Genomic DNA, 18149 nt, shown 5'->3' on the forward strand with positions numbered 1-18149 from the left:
AAAAACGGCACACAATTTTCGTTTATTCCCCCAATATTTGTTCGTATTTACTGCATTTGTAGAGCGTGTTCATAAAGTCTCTTTCTAATGTAATAAATGTATTTGGTACATAAGTTAATTATTAAAATTAATAAAGAAAGAAGAGATTTTGTGGAGATGCTTGATAATATTACAGTAGAGACTGTACTGTTGTCAATGTATACTCTGCTCCACTGGTTCCTAAACTTTTGACACCAATTAGTACCGCTCTAAATGCCACTATAACGACCAATGTTTAAAAAACAGTGGCATTGTTGACCCAAGTCTTCATAAGAAGGGACGTTTTATCCCTAAAAATGTATTTAGTAAAATGTGTAATCGTCTGTAACATTATGCACAGTTTGAACAACGACACTGGTCTTAAATTAACAAATTAAAAACTGTATTGAAACAATGATTGAATTAAAATGTATTGCACATAAAAGTTATGCAACGTTGTAACTGTTTGAAAACAAAAGAGTTCTTGAAGATTAAATGAAAATACATGTTCTTAAATGTGAAATACAATACAATTGAACTGTACTTTACAAATGCACTGTACTGGATTAAATAAAACATTTAAGGCACTGTATATTATGCACAGTTTGAATATTTAATTCAGTAATTATTTAACATGCCATCAGAGGACGTCCGCGTACCACTAGTAGTACGAGTATCAAACTTAGAAAATTACTGCTCTTTGAATATTGCATAAATAAACATTATATTTCATTATTGTCCTGTGAAAAAATGTGTATGATTATTAGTGTTCTTTTTTAAAAATGTTTAGACTAATGGGCAGTCCGAAACACGGACAGTGTGTTTTTCACAGAACAATGGCGATTTGTTGATGCTGTTAATGACTTTTTTTACACCCCATATGTATTTTCAAATTAAGTGTATTTATATTTGGCAGCATGGAGGTTGACGGGTTAGCATGTACGCCTCACACTTCCTGTGCAGAGTTTGTGTGTTCTGCCTGCGTGGGTTTTGTCCGGGTATTCCGGTTTCCTCCCACATGCCAAAAAACATGCACCATAGGTTAATTGGACCCTCTTAGTTTCAGCAAAAGGTATACTTTTTTTTTTCCTTAAACATCGCAGCTATAAATGACAATGCATGGTAAAATCCAAAATCTTGTGAGCATGAGTGGATTGGAAAATGGATGTATGGCTTCCTGTGTAGAGTTTGCATGTTCTCCTTGGGCCTGCGTGGGTTTTCTCCGGGTACTCTGGTTTCCTTCCACATTCCAAAAACATGAATGGCAGGCTGATTGAACACTCTAAATTGTCCCAAGGTGTGAGTGTGAGCGCGGATGGCTGTTCGTCTCTGTGTGCCCTGCGATTGGCTGGCAACCAGTTCAGGGTGTCCCCCGCCTACTGCCCGAAGACGGCTGGGATGGGATCCAGCACGCCCCGTGTCCCTTGTGAGGATAAAGCGGATCAGAAAATGGATGGATGGATGGATGGATGTTGACCATTGCAATGGCATATCGTCGCGTTCCTAAAGTAATAGCCGAAGTCCTTTTTTTTTTCCACCCCCACCACCTTTTCTCACCCCTCAAACACACACACACGCGCGCGCACGTAAAACGGAACCTGAGATGTTTCAAGCAAAAAGACATCAATTTTTTTCTCAAAATATGGCTTAGACCATTATTTTAAGAGGATGAGTATATAAATAAAGGTAATTTGAGCAAATTTGTTATTTCATCAGTATGTAAAAAAGTGGAAGTCCTTCGCACTAATCAGTTCCCAAGTACAGTAGTTCTACTTGTAATACTTACCTATACTTCAGAAACAGCAAGCCGTTGGTAAACGTAGAAATGTGACATTTTATTTAAATACATTTAATTAACATAGTTACTAAATCGTGTAGTGCTGTGTAAAATTCTATACATTTTCGTTGTTTTGACACGTTCGTGCCGAAAAGATATTGAGAGTTGCGCATGCGCCCTACAACTCGAGCGTCAAGTGTGCGTGAATGGTTTATGACAATAAAACGCCATGTCCAGATTGAAAACTTTAATTTGGCCTCAAGTTATTCTTTTCGGGGATTCCATCACCCAGGTCAGCTGACTTTAGGAATGGAGCTTCAGTTGTAGATGTTCGTTCGCTGCTGTGCTACATGTTGTTAGCTGACTTTGTTTACTTCTTTCAGAATTCCTTTCAAGTGAACGGATGGGGTTCCGGCATCGCCGATAAATTAGCAAGGTCTGTTGCCTTCCACGTTTCTGTACTATCATAGTCGATGTATATTTAGGAGACTAATCGATGGAAATGTGTGTCCAAACAAGACCTGTCGGAATAGTTGTATTATTGTCAAATGTTTTATGCTATGTGTTGTTATATTATTATTATTTTATGTCACATTGTGTAAAGCGCTTTGTTACAGCTTCAGTTGTGAAAACGCTATATAAATAAAGATATGTTGTGCGAGCAGGAAGTGTGACGTAGTTAACAGAGGACTGTCAGGCTACAACTCCAGATGGGGAAGGATTGTTCTTCCCCGAATAGTGCATCAGGACGAGTTGGCCAACATCTCAGCAGTTACTGTCTTCTTTGGAGCCAACGACTGCGCCCTGCAAGGTATACAACTTCTCATTCTGCCTCCTCGTTTACGACAGCACCGACATGCGACGTTGCGATCTAGTTTCCTCAGAGGCGGAGGTATACGCGCCACGACACGCTGCAATAAGAGTTTATATTTCCAATGCATTTCACATTTTGTTCTGATATCATGATAAGCTGTCCACTGTAGTAAGCGCTGTCACTGAAACAGTTAAATTAAACCTCCTGTAGTGGATGTGCCATTGTAGGACTCACACATTGATACTATTCCCATCTGCATGTAGATAAGAACCCTCAGCAACACGTCCCTCTTCATGAGTACTCAGAGAACCTGAAAGCAATGAGCAGCTACCTGGCCAAGGCCGGGGTCCCTGCAGGAAAGGTCATCTTCATAACCCCTCCTCCAATCCATGAGGCAGCCTGGGAGAAAGAGTGCAAGCTGAAAGGTAGTTTCATGTACATTGGTGTCTCCACTGAAGCTCATCGAGTGTCTTTTTGCGCCCCAGGCTGTCCTCTCAATCGACTGAATTCTGTGGCGGGTCAGTACGCTCAGGCGTGTGTTCAGGCGGCTACTCAGTGCGGCGTTGACGTCTTGGACTTGTGGACGCTCATGCAGAAAGACGGACAGGTTTGGTGTTATTTCAAAAAAAAAATCCCAGCCACAATCACACGTTGAGTAAGTGAATGCATCCAACTAACATATTTGGATCTAATCTCCACAGGACTTCACAGTTTACCTGTCGGATGGTCTCCACCTGTCTGAAAAAGGCAACCAGTTTATGATGCAACACCTTTGGAAGCTTCTGGAGAGCAGAGTGGCTCATCTGCCCTTCATCCTGCCCTACTGGGGGGACGTGGACGCCGGGGTCCCTGAGAACAGCCTGCTGTGCGACCAATGAAGAAGATGGACAAGACGATATGAGGACTCTTATTTGGAAGAGCTTGAACAACGTCACATTTTCTGTATGTAATTAAATCATTTATTGGGATGTGTGTAAGTCATGCAAGCAATGGACATGAATAAAAGCATTTCACTGAGTAACAGTTTCACATCTTTTCATTTCATGTCAGCCACGTTGCGGTTTTGGCTTAAACTTAAATAGCAGGCAACAGTGGCAAGACACTGTGACCAGTTTGACACGAGCACACAAATGAAACAGTAACACAACTTAAAGCACCTCACAGCTTTACAACAGGATTTCCATTTTCCTGCTTCGCTTTTCATGAGAGGGAATGAATAACAGTCCAAGAAAGGCACAACAGTATTTTGCAGTCAGGGGTCACACAAAGCACTTAAAAAGGAGCCAGTCATGACACAACGCATATGGATGTGGTAATCTTCTGCATGAACGCGGTTAACTATTCACAAATGGTTCTCACCTACTTCAGGTTCTCGCCGTATTGTGTACTCTTTATATAGTGACACACAATGGCACAATAGAAGTGTAGTAATTGGTGCCAAGGAAGTACTGTCCCTTAAATTGACACATCTTTGCTGTTTAAAAGCTTTTTATGACCGCTAAAAAGTTAGGATTTGGAATTCATGCTTTTAACTATTAACATATGCAATCCTATACAAAGTTGAAAGAGGGGGGGCTTAAATTACTGGCTATTTTTCACTATCCGCAGCAGGACTTGGTCCCTCTCCCCGACAAATAGCGGGGAATTACAGTAAGATGATCATTCAGTGGTTTTGCACACTAAAACGCAGCGGAAATTGTTTCAGAGTGCAACACGGCAACTTGTGGCGAGCAAATACTGTCTAAAATATGTTTGAGGTACAATGACAGAGGAAATGACACTTCAATGGCAGGTGGTTCATCTTGATTGGAGTATAGAAAGTTCTTTGTGAATGTATTTGATATCCTTGCTAGGTAGCTTTAAGGTCAATGTGCTAATGTGTTAGTTACACAACAACTGGAATCAACACTCTGTCTCTTTGGCGTCAAAGCACTCCTGCCTCTTGAGGCGCCGCCTCTCCCCAGCTGACGGGCTGTGATCGCTCAGATCCTCGTAGGAGGATTTCGTAGCCGACAAGGAGGCTCCTGCGGTTGGGAACTCGTCGGGCCGGACCGCCTCCTCTCCCGGGTGAGAGTCGCTGCTGTTGTCCTCCTGAATGGTGGCCATCCGCAGCCCCCCGCTGCAGTCGTCCTCCGGCGTTGGCACATAGCTCAGGCCGGTGGTCGGGTTTGAAACGGTGCCGGCCGCCACCTGGCGGGGCTGCGCTAAGGGCGCGGTCGGGCCGGCGGAGGGGGAAGAGGGAGGCGGAGGAGGCTTGACGATGCGCATGAGCGCCGTCTCCAGGTTGCTCAAGATTTCTTGCTGGAAGGAGACGAAAAGGCGTTGAGGCACATGCAGGTGTCAACTGCGGGGGACCTGAGGTGGGATCCATACCGTTTTTGCTCAAATTAGTGTGACATTTTAACTTTATTTCCACCAAGCATCACAGTTTGTCTCAGACCGGGAAGCCCTTTTCTTGGTTAGGACACTGACTGAAAATGAATATAATCAGATTGATTTCTGCATATTCTTACGTAGCCATAAATCTCTCATAAGAGAACGGTCTACTGTATCGCCTTCATTTTGTAGTGTTTCTTGTGGCTACATTGCCTCAAGTACATGTGTGTGGATCTTAATTTAGTTTTGTCCAAAAAGATTGCAGCCTTAGTTGGTGTCCAGAGCCAGTAATAAACTGTTGACGGATGTTTTCAAAGGGCCAGAGCACTGGCCCCTCAATAACGTCAGCATTTCTCCATCTTCTGATCAGTCGGTCAGAGCAAACATATGACCTAAAACTCATCTACTTGAGAACCACCAAAAATGTGCTATATCCATTCAGATCTGATGGACAGAGCAATTTTCTGCATGGAAATGGGTGCTCAGAACATTTTAAGAAGAACTGTACTCTCTCATTATTTTTGGTATTGAGACACCTGAAACATATTGTCTTAACACAACTTCAAAAATAAATCTGTTAAAAATTGGATGTGAGTAATTCTAATATAGCTGCCTAGCATTGTGATGTTCAGGTAAACCTGTGCCATCATAAGGAAATCTGCAAAATACAAAATGTCCCATTTATTAAGAATGCCCTATTATGAACAGATGGTGTCAAGTTTTTGAGTCACAAGTGCACCATGGCAAACGGAACTGAGCTGTACTGCTTGGTGGAAACGCAACTTCTGATCCACATTTTTTTTATTTGACAGCCAAGAGACTCATATCCATCTCAGGTAAAAACCACAATTTCTTTTCCTGGTTCAAAGTGTGTCTCACAGCAACACTGTAGCCCCCTTTACAAGCCTGGGCAAAGCCGGCAGTTCCCTGCTTTTTCCATAAAAACACAATGTGGGAGGAACTGGAGCCGGCAATTTTCCACCTTCAGAAGTTGTACAGAGCCAAAACAGCGGCGGGATATGCCTATTTGTGCTCAGCCTGGACCGATGAATGGACAATCAATCGGCCCCTTGCAGCTGAAGCCCGAGGGCAGCCATCTTACATTGCCACTGGTCTTGACAAATTGTTATTTATGGATTTATTTTGCTAAAAACACTGTTATAAGGGTGTGTTTTATGCTAGGATCCCTGCACGGAGTATAATAGCCTCTCAAAGAATGAATTTCACTGTTTGCATGGACCATTTCGAGTATATTATCTCAGTTTCGTGAATGGTAACTTCCAAGTTAGCTGCAGTGGGCGAGTGGCTTCATTTCTCCCGATAGTGACTATGCAGCTTTGTCAGTCGATTCATATATCAATCCGAGTTGTTAGGGCACTTCACAATGCCAGGAGAACAGTGGAAAGTTCAAAGCGGAGGTCAAGCCCCCCCAAAAAATGGCCAGCCCCACTTTGCTGGGTTCGTGTGAAAGAGTCCATCAAAATCAATTGCAATTTATTTTCAAACCTATTATTACATTTTCAAAGTGTGTTTTAGTAAAAACTAGCAACAGTTCATTAGAACTGTTCAAAACTCTGCATTCCGGTGCAGTCGTTTTTTGAAGACTAAATTGTCTAAGGCTTGTGGGTGTCAGTGCTTGTCTCTGGGTGTTCTGTGATTGGCTGGCGACCAGTCTTTGGTGTGTCTTCCCTCTTGCCCAAAATCAACTCACAGTCTGTCCAACCACATTTCAAAATTCAATTTATCAGGAGACCAAACGTCTTGTGTTAAAAAGACAAATTCTGCTTAATGTCCACAGTTGCGGCTCTGATGCAGTATTTTTGCTCTATCTGTGTAAAAGAGGCTCAAGTGTCCTGTGAGGAATGTTACCAATCCAACCCCCCTCGCCCTCCCCAAACAACAAACTAATAGCCATTGTGCAAAAAGAAACGAAAAACAAAAAGGGGTAAAAGACAGGAAGTGAATAAAATAATAAATTTACCCTGATCTGCTCCTCGCAGATACAAACTGAAAATGTGGACACACACTGCATCTGATCTTACAGACGACAACAAGTCTCTGTTTGAGTACTCCCGAGCCACAATCTTGCGTTCTTGAGGTAATTTCTGATCGAATGGCGTGCGGGATGTCGTCGCGGCGACTTTGTGGGCGATCAGCGATTACGTCAAGGAGTAAAGGAGTGCGGGAGTATCCCAAACGTGGGCCCACAGACCATGCATCATCATCATCATCACCATCACCATCATGGACTCGATGGCAACGCAACACCAAGCCATGGCACACGCACTCACCTATGGCTGGAGCTCTACTACAAACCTCCAGCGTCTGCTGCAGTTCCAATAAGAAAAGGCCAAGAGTGACAGAAAGGTCATTGAAAGACCGCACGGAGCGACAGACCCACCGCTAACTTCCAACTTTGAACACAATTGTGAATGTGCCTCGGGACTCAAGACAAACGTCAAGGTGAAAGCCTTTCCAGTTATCGTCCAGGTTACTGCATCCTACCATCAAGTGTGAAAGAAACATCTGCAAAATCCAATGCAAGAGCTGTATCAAAAGACATTTGGGGTTGACTGACAACCGTTATAAGAACTGAGTGCATTTTAGTTCCTGAGGTACGTTTGAAAGTTGAAAGAAAATAAGAACTGGAAAATAGAAATATGAGGCAGCCGGTGGATTAGTAGGATGTTTGGTTTATATGTGTATTTTGATTTTGACTGCTGATTTGATTTGACCAAATAACTAAATTAATCTTTCTGCATAATGAAAGTACTTGAGAATGCACATATGGATCAGGATATCATCATGTCATATTGTATGACACACCCTTCTCACATAACAAACATCAATAAAACACGGGCAGTGTCTACAGGGGCAGCTGCTGTTATTATTATCGTTCTTTAACTGTTCGACAAATTTTGATACAGCTCTCATATTGAATGTCTGGGGAATCTATTGAAAAGTTCGGTGTGTGTTTCTTACGGTTCGACTGATGGAACTGACCGGAACCAAAGGAAAAACATCTCCCATGCTCACCACAGATTTCTTCAAAAGGCACTTTCAAAATGCACACAGGGAACTTGTAAGCGATAATGCACTTACATTCAGAGGGCAGTACAGCGACATAGTGTTCTCCTCATACTGCTGGTCGAGTTTCTTGTCCTGTAAGAGAACAGCAACACGACAATAAGGTTAAATATTTTTACAATTCAAAGCCGCTTGGCAGAATGAAAGTTAGGTTCTTACCACGCAGTGTACGAGAATACTAAGAGGGATCCAGAAGATGAGCGAGAACACAATAACAGAGCCCACAATGTTATCTGCCAGGAACTTCCCTGATGGGGAGACAAATAAATTAAATATGCAAAGTTTTGGCGGTTCCATGTGGTTGTGTGACATCAAGCACGTACCAAAAGTGTTGATGTCCAGTTTGTCAATGAAGTCCCAGAGACGCTCGATTACATCCTGCACCTGCTTCATGCACTTCCCCTGCAGAAATATCAGCATCACCTTAAAATCCAATCAGAAGGTGACAATGTCTCGTCTGGAGCTCACATTTCCACACTCACGTTCTCGTCACAGAAGCCCACAGTGCAAGGTTTCCCTTTACGTAGAAAAAGGAAACTGCCGTCCAATTGGACGAAGGGGGCGCAGGTGCCACCTTTTGTCCGGCAGCACATTTTGCAGGAATCCTCTGTTGCTGTATATAGGAGGGTGAAAAACACTCATCACTTTTTTTTTCTTGTGTTTGTTGCATATGCGGCATTGGATACCATTGCAGGCACAGGACTGAAGGTTCTGCACAGCCTCACAGAATGGGTTGCACTCTCCATTGCGGCACCGGCCGTTGTCCACGCAAAGCGAGTCGTCGATGGCATTTTCAGGGGGAGGACACTCACTGCTGTTGCCTGGAAGTAAAACACAGCCAGCTGTATGACGACTTTGAAATGTTTTGCTCCCTTGAAGGTCAAAAACCTTAAGGCTTGGAACACTTGGCATTTGGCCACCATTTTTGTGTACCGGTAATTATTGGAGGAGATGATTGCTAGCAGTCATGCCTATGACTGAGCAGTATTGGTTTGGTTAAGGCATTAACCAAAGTAGCTTCCATATGATTGCCACTGGAGTGTTGTGTGTTATTATTTCATCTTAATAATTGAATGTATGTTACATTGATGATTAGAGAAATATTGTGTGTCCTTTTCATTCAGCAGATAAGAGAGTGCTGAAGGAGATTTTATTGTTTTGAAAAATATAGTATAGTCTTTTTAATCTCTCAAAGTGAAATTCAACTCACTTTGCTGGATATTTTCTGTTGTACACCACATATGGCAGTAGAGATGACAGAGTGAGGAGGTTGCACTCAAACAGGCATCCCTCCAACAACTAGTTGTCATTTTATATTTGCATGTAGCGGGACTAGAACAGCAATCTTCCGGTTCCAGGAGACCAACTGCAAGTCCTACTGCCAACCCTTAATTAATGAATGTTTAGACTGGTTAATTTCTGCTTGCTGGTATGATTATTTATAAGGTTCCTTTAGACTTTTCATAATTCAGTTTGTAATTTGTAACAAATTATTTCTAATTGAACAGTTACCAAGAGTGACTGAATGGTGATGACGTATGTAAACAAATATGCATGCAAATGACCAGCTTAATGAGTCTGGAACAAAAAAATACTGTGTCCAGTTTACTTATCGAACGATAAATTGCTATAATAATGATCATGATAGGCCTACTTCGAAGTACCACTGAGCGCCTTTTTAATGGATTAATGTTAGATTCAGTTGATTGTGTCTGCTTGACCAGCAGGGGGCGCATAACTACCTGTGCAGAAGGCAATGCCCTTACACGTGGCACTGATGGGCTCTTGACACCTTTTTCCTGCCTGCTCAAACTTGCAGTTTCTGCAACACGGGCTGTTTCTGTCACTGTGAGAAAAAAAGAAAGTGCGTGTGTTCAGAGAGTGAAAAATATCCACAAAAATCCACTGTCAAATATTTAGAGTGTGAGTGGGGTGAACAGGTTTAAAAGGAATAAAGTGTATTATTGTTTAGAGTATAATGTCAGATTTCATACCTGCACTGGGAACCTAATTTGAATTTGCAGCTAGATGAGCAGCAAGCGTCGTCGTTGAGGTGCAGCAAGCCGGGGTCGCACTCCTCCCCTTCCTCCACTCGGGAGTTCCCACACACGTTGCTGTTCCTTTCCTTGAAGCACATGGGAGCTTTGTAACGCAGCGACTTTCCTATGGAGATCTTGCTGCATTTGGAGAAACGCTGGAAGAGGAGACATTGAAGGGGTTAAATCTGACTGCAAGTGGCGCATCTGTAGCAGTCCACATTAGAATAACTTTTCAGATTTATCGGTTTATTAAATCACAAGCACAAAAATGTGCACTTTGTTTTGTTTGGACTGTTTTTGTGCATTCTCTCCTGACAATTACAACAAATAAATATTGAGAATAATTTTTGTAAAGCCAAAGTGGAGGCCAGTTTGCTGTTAATACATGTTACTGACAAGGGTCATTTCAAACTGGCTTTCACACATTGTATCACACATTGCCCTCAAGTTTTGCCACTCTGGTCGGGCGTCATCCAAGCTGAGATTTTACACCTGCTCAACAATATTAGCCTGTGGTGTTTGTCTAGTCCTACATGAAGAAGAAAAGAAGCAGCGGTATGATGTAGGTACCTTGTTGTTGACATGGTCTCCGCTCACAGCAATTGGGTACATGACAAACTTCCCCCCTTGGTCATCACTGGGAGCACAATATGGAATGTTGTCCGGATCGTGCTCGGCTCCAAAGTTATGGCCCAGCTCATGAGTGGTCACCAAATCTGCCTCCTGATGGGACAAGTACGTCCTTGTATGTTGAACAAATTCGCAAACATTTAAAACAAAGCTGAGAGCTGAAAGTTTACTTCCAGAAGCTTCTTGACATTCCAATACCACCTTCCCTGGTATGTTACATACAGCAACATAATGACTGTGTTGCTGGAATAGGAATTAAGCAGCAATGTCCTCCTATTTTTATCCATCCCAGGGCGCGGCCATTTTGCCATTTGCTATAGACTAAAAATGACATCACAGGTGCTCAGGCAACGACCAATCATGGCTAAGCTTGCAAACATTATTATCAGTTTAACGTTTCTTATGGGTGACCTTCACCTTTGTCAGGATTGTTTTGCCATAATTCTTGGTGCTGGTCAAGCCGGTGTTGAGGTAACTGGGCTTCTTGGCAGTCAGAGATGGATAATAAGCTGGAAAAGCAAAAAAAAAAAAAAAGTTCAGTATTTATCCTACTTCCACATATCCAGTAGATATAGCATCTCTACACCCTCCATATTAAATAGAAATACAGGCTGCAGGCAGCACCAGAAGAATGCCATGTTAACCTTTGTTTATAAGGCAGGCTTTTTTAAAACAGGGCCAGTGTCCTTACGTTTGGGGCAGAGGCCGCCCATGGCCAGAGGTTTGGAGGGGGCCACATAGGCGAGGCCCAGGGTGCCTTCGTCAAAATCCTGATAGGTGAACAGGTGGGCCAGGCACACAGAAGACGCGTTGTCAGCTATGTCTGAGCTGAATTGCTGGAGACAATTTGAGAATTACTTCATTATTTGAGGTACTGTGGCTGAGGTTGTATTGTTTTTTTTCATTGCTTTCTCCCCACCGACCTCCAGAAGTTTCTTGACATCCCAAACCACCTTCCCTCGCACAGGGCTGTTCTCCATGTTGTAGTGGACCCAGCCAGTGCTAGCACGACCAGGAGGAGGTTTAGTGGGCTCTTTGTGGATGATCATCTTAGAATAGACCCCCCAAAAAAAAAAAAAAATCATAAAACGACATCAAACCAGCCTGGCGAGACTACGCAAACTCCACAGAGAAAGGCAGTAGATCAGATTTGAACCCCCAATCTCAAAAACTGTGAGTCAATCGTAATAACTGACAGGAAAGTCAAAACATCACATACATTTTATGTCCTTTAAACCATAAAAAAACACCCTTGGTGGAATGGAGGGCAAAAGTTCTTCACATTGGGGTGAACGAGAAATTATTTGGTGTGGGTGAATAATGAATGCATATCTTTTGAGTGAGAAAAGGCTGGTCACGGTACAATAAACAGTGTGCCCATTCATTCGCAACACCAGTGGAACAAACTTAATGAGCCGCACACAAAAGCTTTCAGTTCCTCTTAGAATGTATGTCTCAACGAGGGGACCAGTCAGTCACTTCCTGCAGTGACAAAGCAAAAAGTGAAGTCTCTTTGGTGACACCATAGTATATTACACAAACCTGATGTATTTGCACCCCGTAGCCTTTGAAGTCTTCGTTCCACGTTGTATTTCGGTAAATGTCATCGACTCGATCGATCAGCTCAATCTGCAGCAAGAAAAACATAATAAGGAAATATTACAACACACAAAATCTACATTTTATTAGCCAAACAGAGCTTTTGGTTTTCGGTTCCTGACCAGGTAATTGAGTGTGACGCTTTCTTGTCTGCGGCCCATGTGTTTAAAGAAGCGGTAATCGGCGACCAGCAACAGAGGGCAGGTGTTCTTCTTGGGGTCGTGGACTTGGCGCTTTTCTCTCTGATGAATATCTGCAAAGTGAAAGGTGCAGCTTTAGGCGGGCATAAACAGAAAGAGCAACTGACGTGTTCACTGTCATATTCAGACAAACATCAGTACGGGGTTGGCTGGCAAGGGGATAAAAACACAACAATACACCCTTAAAGTAAACACTGATGTCATGTTCAACTACTTCACTTTCAGCTTTCTCAGGGAGCTCTTCAAGACAGAGCAAACAGAAATTTGAATGCATTACACTGAGCATCATGTTTCATATTAAGAAGTGAAACTAATTACTCGAAGGCAAGCAACACTGGATAGGATACTGTAAAAGAGCACCACTTTAAACGACACACAACCACGACAGTTCTCAAATTGTGAAATGAACACTGCTCTGACAAGTGTCAATCAAGGTCAGGATACAGACGAGCAAGTGTTGGGATTTGAATCCAGCATCTCCTGACAGTAAGCGATGCACTCACTCGAGATGTGGGCGTGCGCTCTGCGTCCTTGCACAATAAGCAGTGGGAAACACAGGGACAACTCTTCTCATTAGCTAGCTAGAATCTCCATCAATTTGAAAACCTCCTGCAGTACAAACTTCACCTCAACCGGGAAGACTGCATTTTCTACTAACCAGCGGCAGGCAGTGTCCACAGGCGTACAACTAACCGTTAGTCATGCTTTACATTTTCGAAGCGGCACAGTAATTTGACATAATCATTCCTAAGCACAATAGTGGATCTGCATAGATGTGTTTTTTTTTTTTAAGTGACAGCACAAAGAATTTGACACCCACACCGCTTTGTCTAACTATGAGAACCTCCTCCAGCATAGACATTTGTTTTCCTCCTACGCTTCCCCCGCCCCCCTTCTTTTCCGAACCAATTGACATCATCTCTGATCAACAACCACTCAAATATTTCATCTTTCTTTGTACATTTCAGATGACAAATACGAGAGAGACGTAAAAGCAGACACACCGTTATTCTTGTCCGTCACCTCGGGCTCGTCCCAAGCTGCCTTGGTGGCCTCAGGTAGCAGGTCCTTGGCGTGAATGTAACCACACACTTTTGGAGAGGCTATGCGGCTCAGATTCCGAATGTCTTCCGAGCGATATACCAGCAACCTGCCATCATCCCCAGTGCTGTCTGTAAACCTCCATAAGGGCTGCGAAAAATGAACAAAACGGTAGAATTAAAGAATTGTGGACAATATTTCAAAGACATTAAAAACTGCACTTGGGTGAATACTGTATAAATGACCAATATGGCACAGCGGATGCTCTGATTTGAAATTCGCCCAAAGAGGTACAATTTGAAACGTGACCCAAATGTTCAGCAATATACACGCATTAAATCACTGTAATGCATGGCATCACCCAAACCTTCCAAGTATTTCAAGACTTGGATTATGTGTGTTTTGATTTCCTTTGTTATTTTTACATATTTTTTTGCAAAACCGGTGATAGCAACTGAACTGAAAATCTGCGGTGAACTCTGTCAGATGGGGAAAATCATTTCCAAATGCAAACAAATGTGAGATCCACAAGCATCATGAACTGGATTTTGTTCGACCTTGGAGGTCCCATTGTATAATGTATTAGTAATTGGTCCCTGTTGTCCTCTCTCTGAAATAAGAGCAAAAGCATGCAACAACAGAGTGATGTGAACTAATTTATTAACAATGCATAAAAGCTCACTTCATACAATATGCAAACCTGTCTCCATACCTCTACATTGTACTCTGCTTCATCACTTAGAATGTGAGCTGAAAACTCATCTCCATCAATGTGTGCCTGCACACGAGAATTCTCTTCACCTAAAAACAAAAAGAGCAGAAGATTTGGCAACAATGTTCACATAAAAAAAATAACCACGGCGCCATGTTCTGATTGTAGATGGTTGTTAACACCGATAAATATAGACAAAACAATGAGACCACAAAATAAAAGTGAAAAAAATCAACGGACTGAAAATGTGATGATACATATTTTGACAACACAGTATCCAAACTGGTCAACAGTTAAAGCAAAATATACAGGTGATGGAACTCACCGACCACATGCCCCGTGAAGTAGTTCTGACGCTGAAGGTTGAAGTTTTCCTCTCTTCCGAGTTTATCAACAAACACAGCTTGGAAGTTGTCAGTGAAAAGGTCTGTGTTGGTGGTCAAGTACAGCTTGAAATGTCTGGAGAGAACACACAAAGGAAAAAAAAAAAAACAATAATTACAAACGCCTCCCATTTCCAGATGGCACCTCTGAGGGAATGCTGGGGGGTGGGGATGGGTGGTGATGATCAGGGCCCATAAAATTGGTAAATTCCAGAGATGGGCATTCCGTCCCCGGGACGGAACAGTCTGTCCGTCCAGGACGGACGTCCATTTTTGGGACGTAGGACGAGAGTTTTTTTAAAAGGGTGGGATAAGCAAGGACAGAAGTGGGTTTTAAGATAAGATAAGATAAGATGTCCTTTACTTGTCCCACACTGGGGAAATTTACAGCCTTCAGCAGCAAGATTGTGGGTAGAAAGAAGAGAAAAGAAAACACAGTTCAATTAAGTGCAATATAAATACAAATATGGATAAGGTCAATAAGTTCAATTAAGTGCAATATAAATACAATAGTCACAGTACTATTCACATTCACATTTGTTGTCATATCATTTAAATAATTTTATGATTTATTTATTTATTCATTTTTTATTCAGCAGCCTGACAGCAGTCGGTAGGAACGAGCGGCGGTATCTCTCCGTCTTGCAACGCGGGTGTAACAGTCTCTGACTGAAGGAGCTACCGAGTGCTGTCAGGGCGGGCTGGAGGGGGTGGGAGGGACTGTCCATCATAGCTTTTAGCTTAGCTAGCATCCTCCTGTTGCCCACCTCCTCCAGAGTGTCTAGGGAGCAGCCCAGGACAGAACTGGGAAAAGTCTGCTCTGACCTTTCCTGATCAGGGTGTCCGTGTTAGTCGACCAGTCCAGTTTGTTGTTGAGAAGAACACCCAGGTACTTGTAGGAGGTCACCCTCTCTATGTCCATACCCTGGATGTTTTCATCCGCATACTGAAAATAAGGTTTGGTAGGCAGGCATATACGCGACAAAGAGTCAATGTTTGCATGCGAGACACCTGCACATTTTTCAATGTTTGGCATTGTGTAATGTTGCAAGACATGTCATGTCATTTGTATTTTATGGATGCTGTGATTCTCTCGTGAAGTGACATCACCTTTGTAGTGAGTGCCTCTCGGAAGAGGAAAATACCTTAAAATCCCTAATCCTGTACTGCCACGCATCTTTGTGGAATCTGGGAGGAAACCGGAGTACCTGGATAAAACTCACACAGCCACAGGGAGAACATGCAAACTCCACACAGGAAGGCTGGAGCCGAAATTGAACCCTGCACCTGTGCACTGTGAGGCTGACGTGCGTGCTAACCAGTCGACCACGGGCTGTATCTTACAAAAAGTCCTCTAAAAAAACAACAGCCTTTATAGAAGATTTGATTTGGGGAAAAAAAATGTATCGTAATTACGAGGACACTGGTATGTACTGTACGTTCTTGAAAAAAATACATGAAATTTAAAAACTACATTCCTGTTAGCCATTTAATTACATTTTACAGGATGCAGATACAGGCTGATTGAACACTTTAAATTGTCCCAAGGTGTGAGTGTGAGCGCGGGTGATTGTTCGTCTCTGTGTGCCCTGCGATTGAATGGCAACCGATTCAGGGTGTCCCCTGCCGACTGCCCAAAGATAGCTGGGATAGGCTCCAGCACCCCCGCAACCCTTGTGAGGATAAAGCAGATCGGAAAATGGATGGATGGATGGAGGATGCAGATAGAAGTATTCTGAATGTAATGTTCCTTCAATCCCAGCTGGATGCCCGTTTAGCGTGTCCCGAAGTACAACCATGAGTCTGAAAAATCCTGAACAGGTGCGGGGGTTGGGGTGTTGCTGTGAATCACTCCGGGGGCGGGGTGCCAGCGCCCCATTGCCCGAATCCTTTCACACCCCTGGTTGGGATAACCTCCAACTCATCTCTGACCCTGAACAGCGTTAAGTGGTCCACATGTGAAAATGGAATTCAAATTCTACCACACTTATTTTCTGTAAAGATTACTGTACTTTAATGAACTAAAGTATTTCTTTCAGATGCTTCAAGGACTCCAAGTATGGTTCGGTACAATACAAAAAAATCTCAATCTAACAAGCATATAATGAGAAGAACTCCAAGCTACCTTTTTCCCCCCATAAAAGAACACAAATCCTAAAATAAAATGACAACAGTGAGAGACAAATGATGGAGTTTGAATACTCCTTGTGCACCTCTGCAAGGCTCTGAAGCTGACCAGTCGCTCCAGGTGAGACGGGGTGTGCACGTCCCTCTTCCTCACAGAATGCAACTGAAGGTCTGACACTGGCAGAATCTCAAAATCAGCGAGAATGGAATTAAGTGCATCTGAAAGATAAGGCGAAACCAGTCAGGAATAAGTAGATAATGGCTATTATGAATCAGAACAACAGAGCATCTTATTGCTGAGAAAAACACAGCTGTCACGCCAAAAGCGCGTGCTTGTTAGCAACTACAACAAACCTAATATCTTCCAAAAAATTGAATCAGAATTAAGGCAGGTATATGAAAAGTAAGATTAAGTCGCCATTATTAGCGCCGTTATTTTTTTTATCAACCACACAATGACTAGCTTAAAAAAAGAGAGCAATATTTACCAATTTCTGCGTTAGCTTCGCTGTTTTCTTCAACCGTAAGTCTTGATTTAAAAGCGCCACTCGAGCTAAAGTGAGCCAGGAAAACAAATAAGCACATGCTCCACATGGTGAAACAACGTTGAAAACAAATATCACAAAGACACCGACATTGTCACAAAGTTAACCAGCCCGTCGGGGAAGCTAGCGGGAGCAAAGTGGAAGTTGACAGAGCGACAACTTCCGCTCGGAGTGTCGTCAAGCAATTCATCACGCAACGTCATCCAGCGAGCCTTTTTCCGTACCAAAGCGGGTCATCCGCGTACCGGGGAGCATTTTAACAGTACTGCATGTTATTTGTCACCAGTCGACTGATTAGTTGAACACTGTAAACGTTTCTTTTAATTATTAGAATAATTAAAACTGCTCAACGGTTTTTTTTTCTAAATATTTGAATTTGAAAGACACACACACACACACACAGTCATATCTATCGATATAATATATATATCCACACACACAGTAAATGTTAATCTTTTTTTTAATCTGTCAAAACTACATTAGGTACACATAAACCCAACTCTGATACTGTATATATACCGTATATTGTATTTGCTATTGACCAGTGAAACTTTTCTATGATCATGACATGAGGTTGGCATAGAAAAAAAAAAGCTGTCCCAAAACACCTCAGAAAGAAACAAATCCCTAGACCCCCGCCCCCCACTCCATTTTGTTTGTACAGATAATTGTCTCATTTTTTTCTTAAGAGCACTCTTCAGTTCATTGAACATTAGTCAAAATGGTCCAGAAAGGTGGACGAGTGGTCTTCCATGTGTTCTGACTGAATGCAAACCAGTCGAAGATTTGTTTGGATAGGCA

General features: G+C 42.6%; 2 protein-coding genes across 5 annotated transcripts; one reads left to right on the plus strand and one right to left on the minus strand.

The window, feature by feature from the left end:
• Window positions 1-1984: 1984 nt before the first annotated feature.
• iah1 (isoamyl acetate hydrolyzing esterase 1 (putative)) lies at window positions 1985-3627 on the plus strand. 2 transcript variants are annotated; one of them, XM_019887211.1, is made up of 6 exons: window positions 1985-2087; window positions 2179-2231; window positions 2461-2606; window positions 2873-3034; window positions 3095-3216; window positions 3311-3627. In XM_019887211.1, the coding sequence occupies exons 1-6, from the start codon at window positions 2025-2027 to the stop codon at window positions 3485-3487; spliced, it is 723 nt and encodes a 240-aa protein (XP_019742770.1). In that variant the 5' UTR covers window positions 1985-2024; the 3' UTR covers window positions 3488-3627. The 2 variants fall into 2 exon arrangements, with proteins under 2 accessions (XP_019742770.1, XP_019742771.1); XM_019887212.1 differs by having other exon boundaries at window positions 2506-2606.
• Window positions 3562-17526, minus strand: adam17a (ADAM metallopeptidase domain 17a). Of its 3 annotated transcripts, XM_019887207.1 has the most exons (20): window positions 17292-17526; window positions 16890-17022; window positions 14619-14752; window positions 14294-14382; window positions 13545-13731; window positions 12463-12593; window positions 12284-12370; window positions 11665-11790; window positions 11433-11577; window positions 11159-11250; window positions 10682-10834; window positions 10067-10266; window positions 9815-9918; window positions 8759-8893; window positions 8555-8685; window positions 8396-8474; window positions 8232-8320; window positions 8088-8147; window positions 7277-7313; window positions 3562-4910 (listed from the first exon to the last, which is right to left on the minus strand). In XM_019887207.1, the coding sequence occupies exons 1-20, from the start codon at window positions 17395-17397 to the stop codon at window positions 4534-4536; spliced, it is 2595 nt and encodes an 864-aa protein (XP_019742766.1). In that variant the 5' UTR covers window positions 17398-17526; the 3' UTR covers window positions 3562-4533. The 3 variants fall into 3 exon arrangements, with proteins under 3 accessions (XP_019742766.1, XP_019742767.1, XP_019742769.1); XM_019887208.1 differs by lacking the exon at window positions 7277-7313; XM_019887210.1 differs by lacking the exon at window positions 7277-7313 and having other exon boundaries at window positions 4881-4964; window positions 17292-17525.
• Between the last annotated feature and the right edge of the window lie 623 nt (window positions 17527-18149).

The sequence above is a fragment of the Hippocampus comes genome, unplaced genomic scaffold (assembly GCF_001891065.2).
Source record: "Hippocampus comes isolate QL1 unplaced genomic scaffold, H_comes_QL1_v1.1 scaffold176, whole genome shotgun sequence".
Taxonomy (NCBI): domain Eukaryota; kingdom Metazoa; phylum Chordata; class Actinopteri; order Syngnathiformes; family Syngnathidae; genus Hippocampus; species Hippocampus comes.

Excerpts from the sequence above, each read along its gene's own strand:
- iah1 (XM_019887211.1), top strand. The coding sequence starts at position 2,025 with ATGTCCAGATTGAAAACTTTAATTTGGCCTCAAGTTATTCTTTTCGGG. Across the intron at positions 2,088-2,178 it reads TCGGGGATTCCATCACCCAG|AATTCCTTTCAAGTGAACGG; the intron begins GTCAGCTGACTT and ends TACTTCTTTCAG. Across the intron at positions 3,217-3,310 it reads TCATGCAGAAAGACGGACAG|GACTTCACAGTTTACCTGTC; the intron begins GTTTGGTGTTAT and ends TAATCTCCACAG.
- adam17a (XM_019887207.1), bottom strand. The coding sequence starts at position 17,397 with ATGTGGAGCATGTGCTTATTTGTTTTCCTGGCTCACTTTAGCTCGAGT. Across the intron at positions 8,686-8,758 it reads TCAGTCCTGTGCCTGCAATG|CAACAGAGGATTCCTGCAAA; the intron begins GTATCCAATGCC and ends TCCTATATACAG. Across the intron at positions 8,148-8,231 it reads GTATTCTCGTACACTGCGTG|GACAAGAAACTCGACCAGCA; the intron begins GTAAGAACCTAA and ends GTTCTCTTACAG.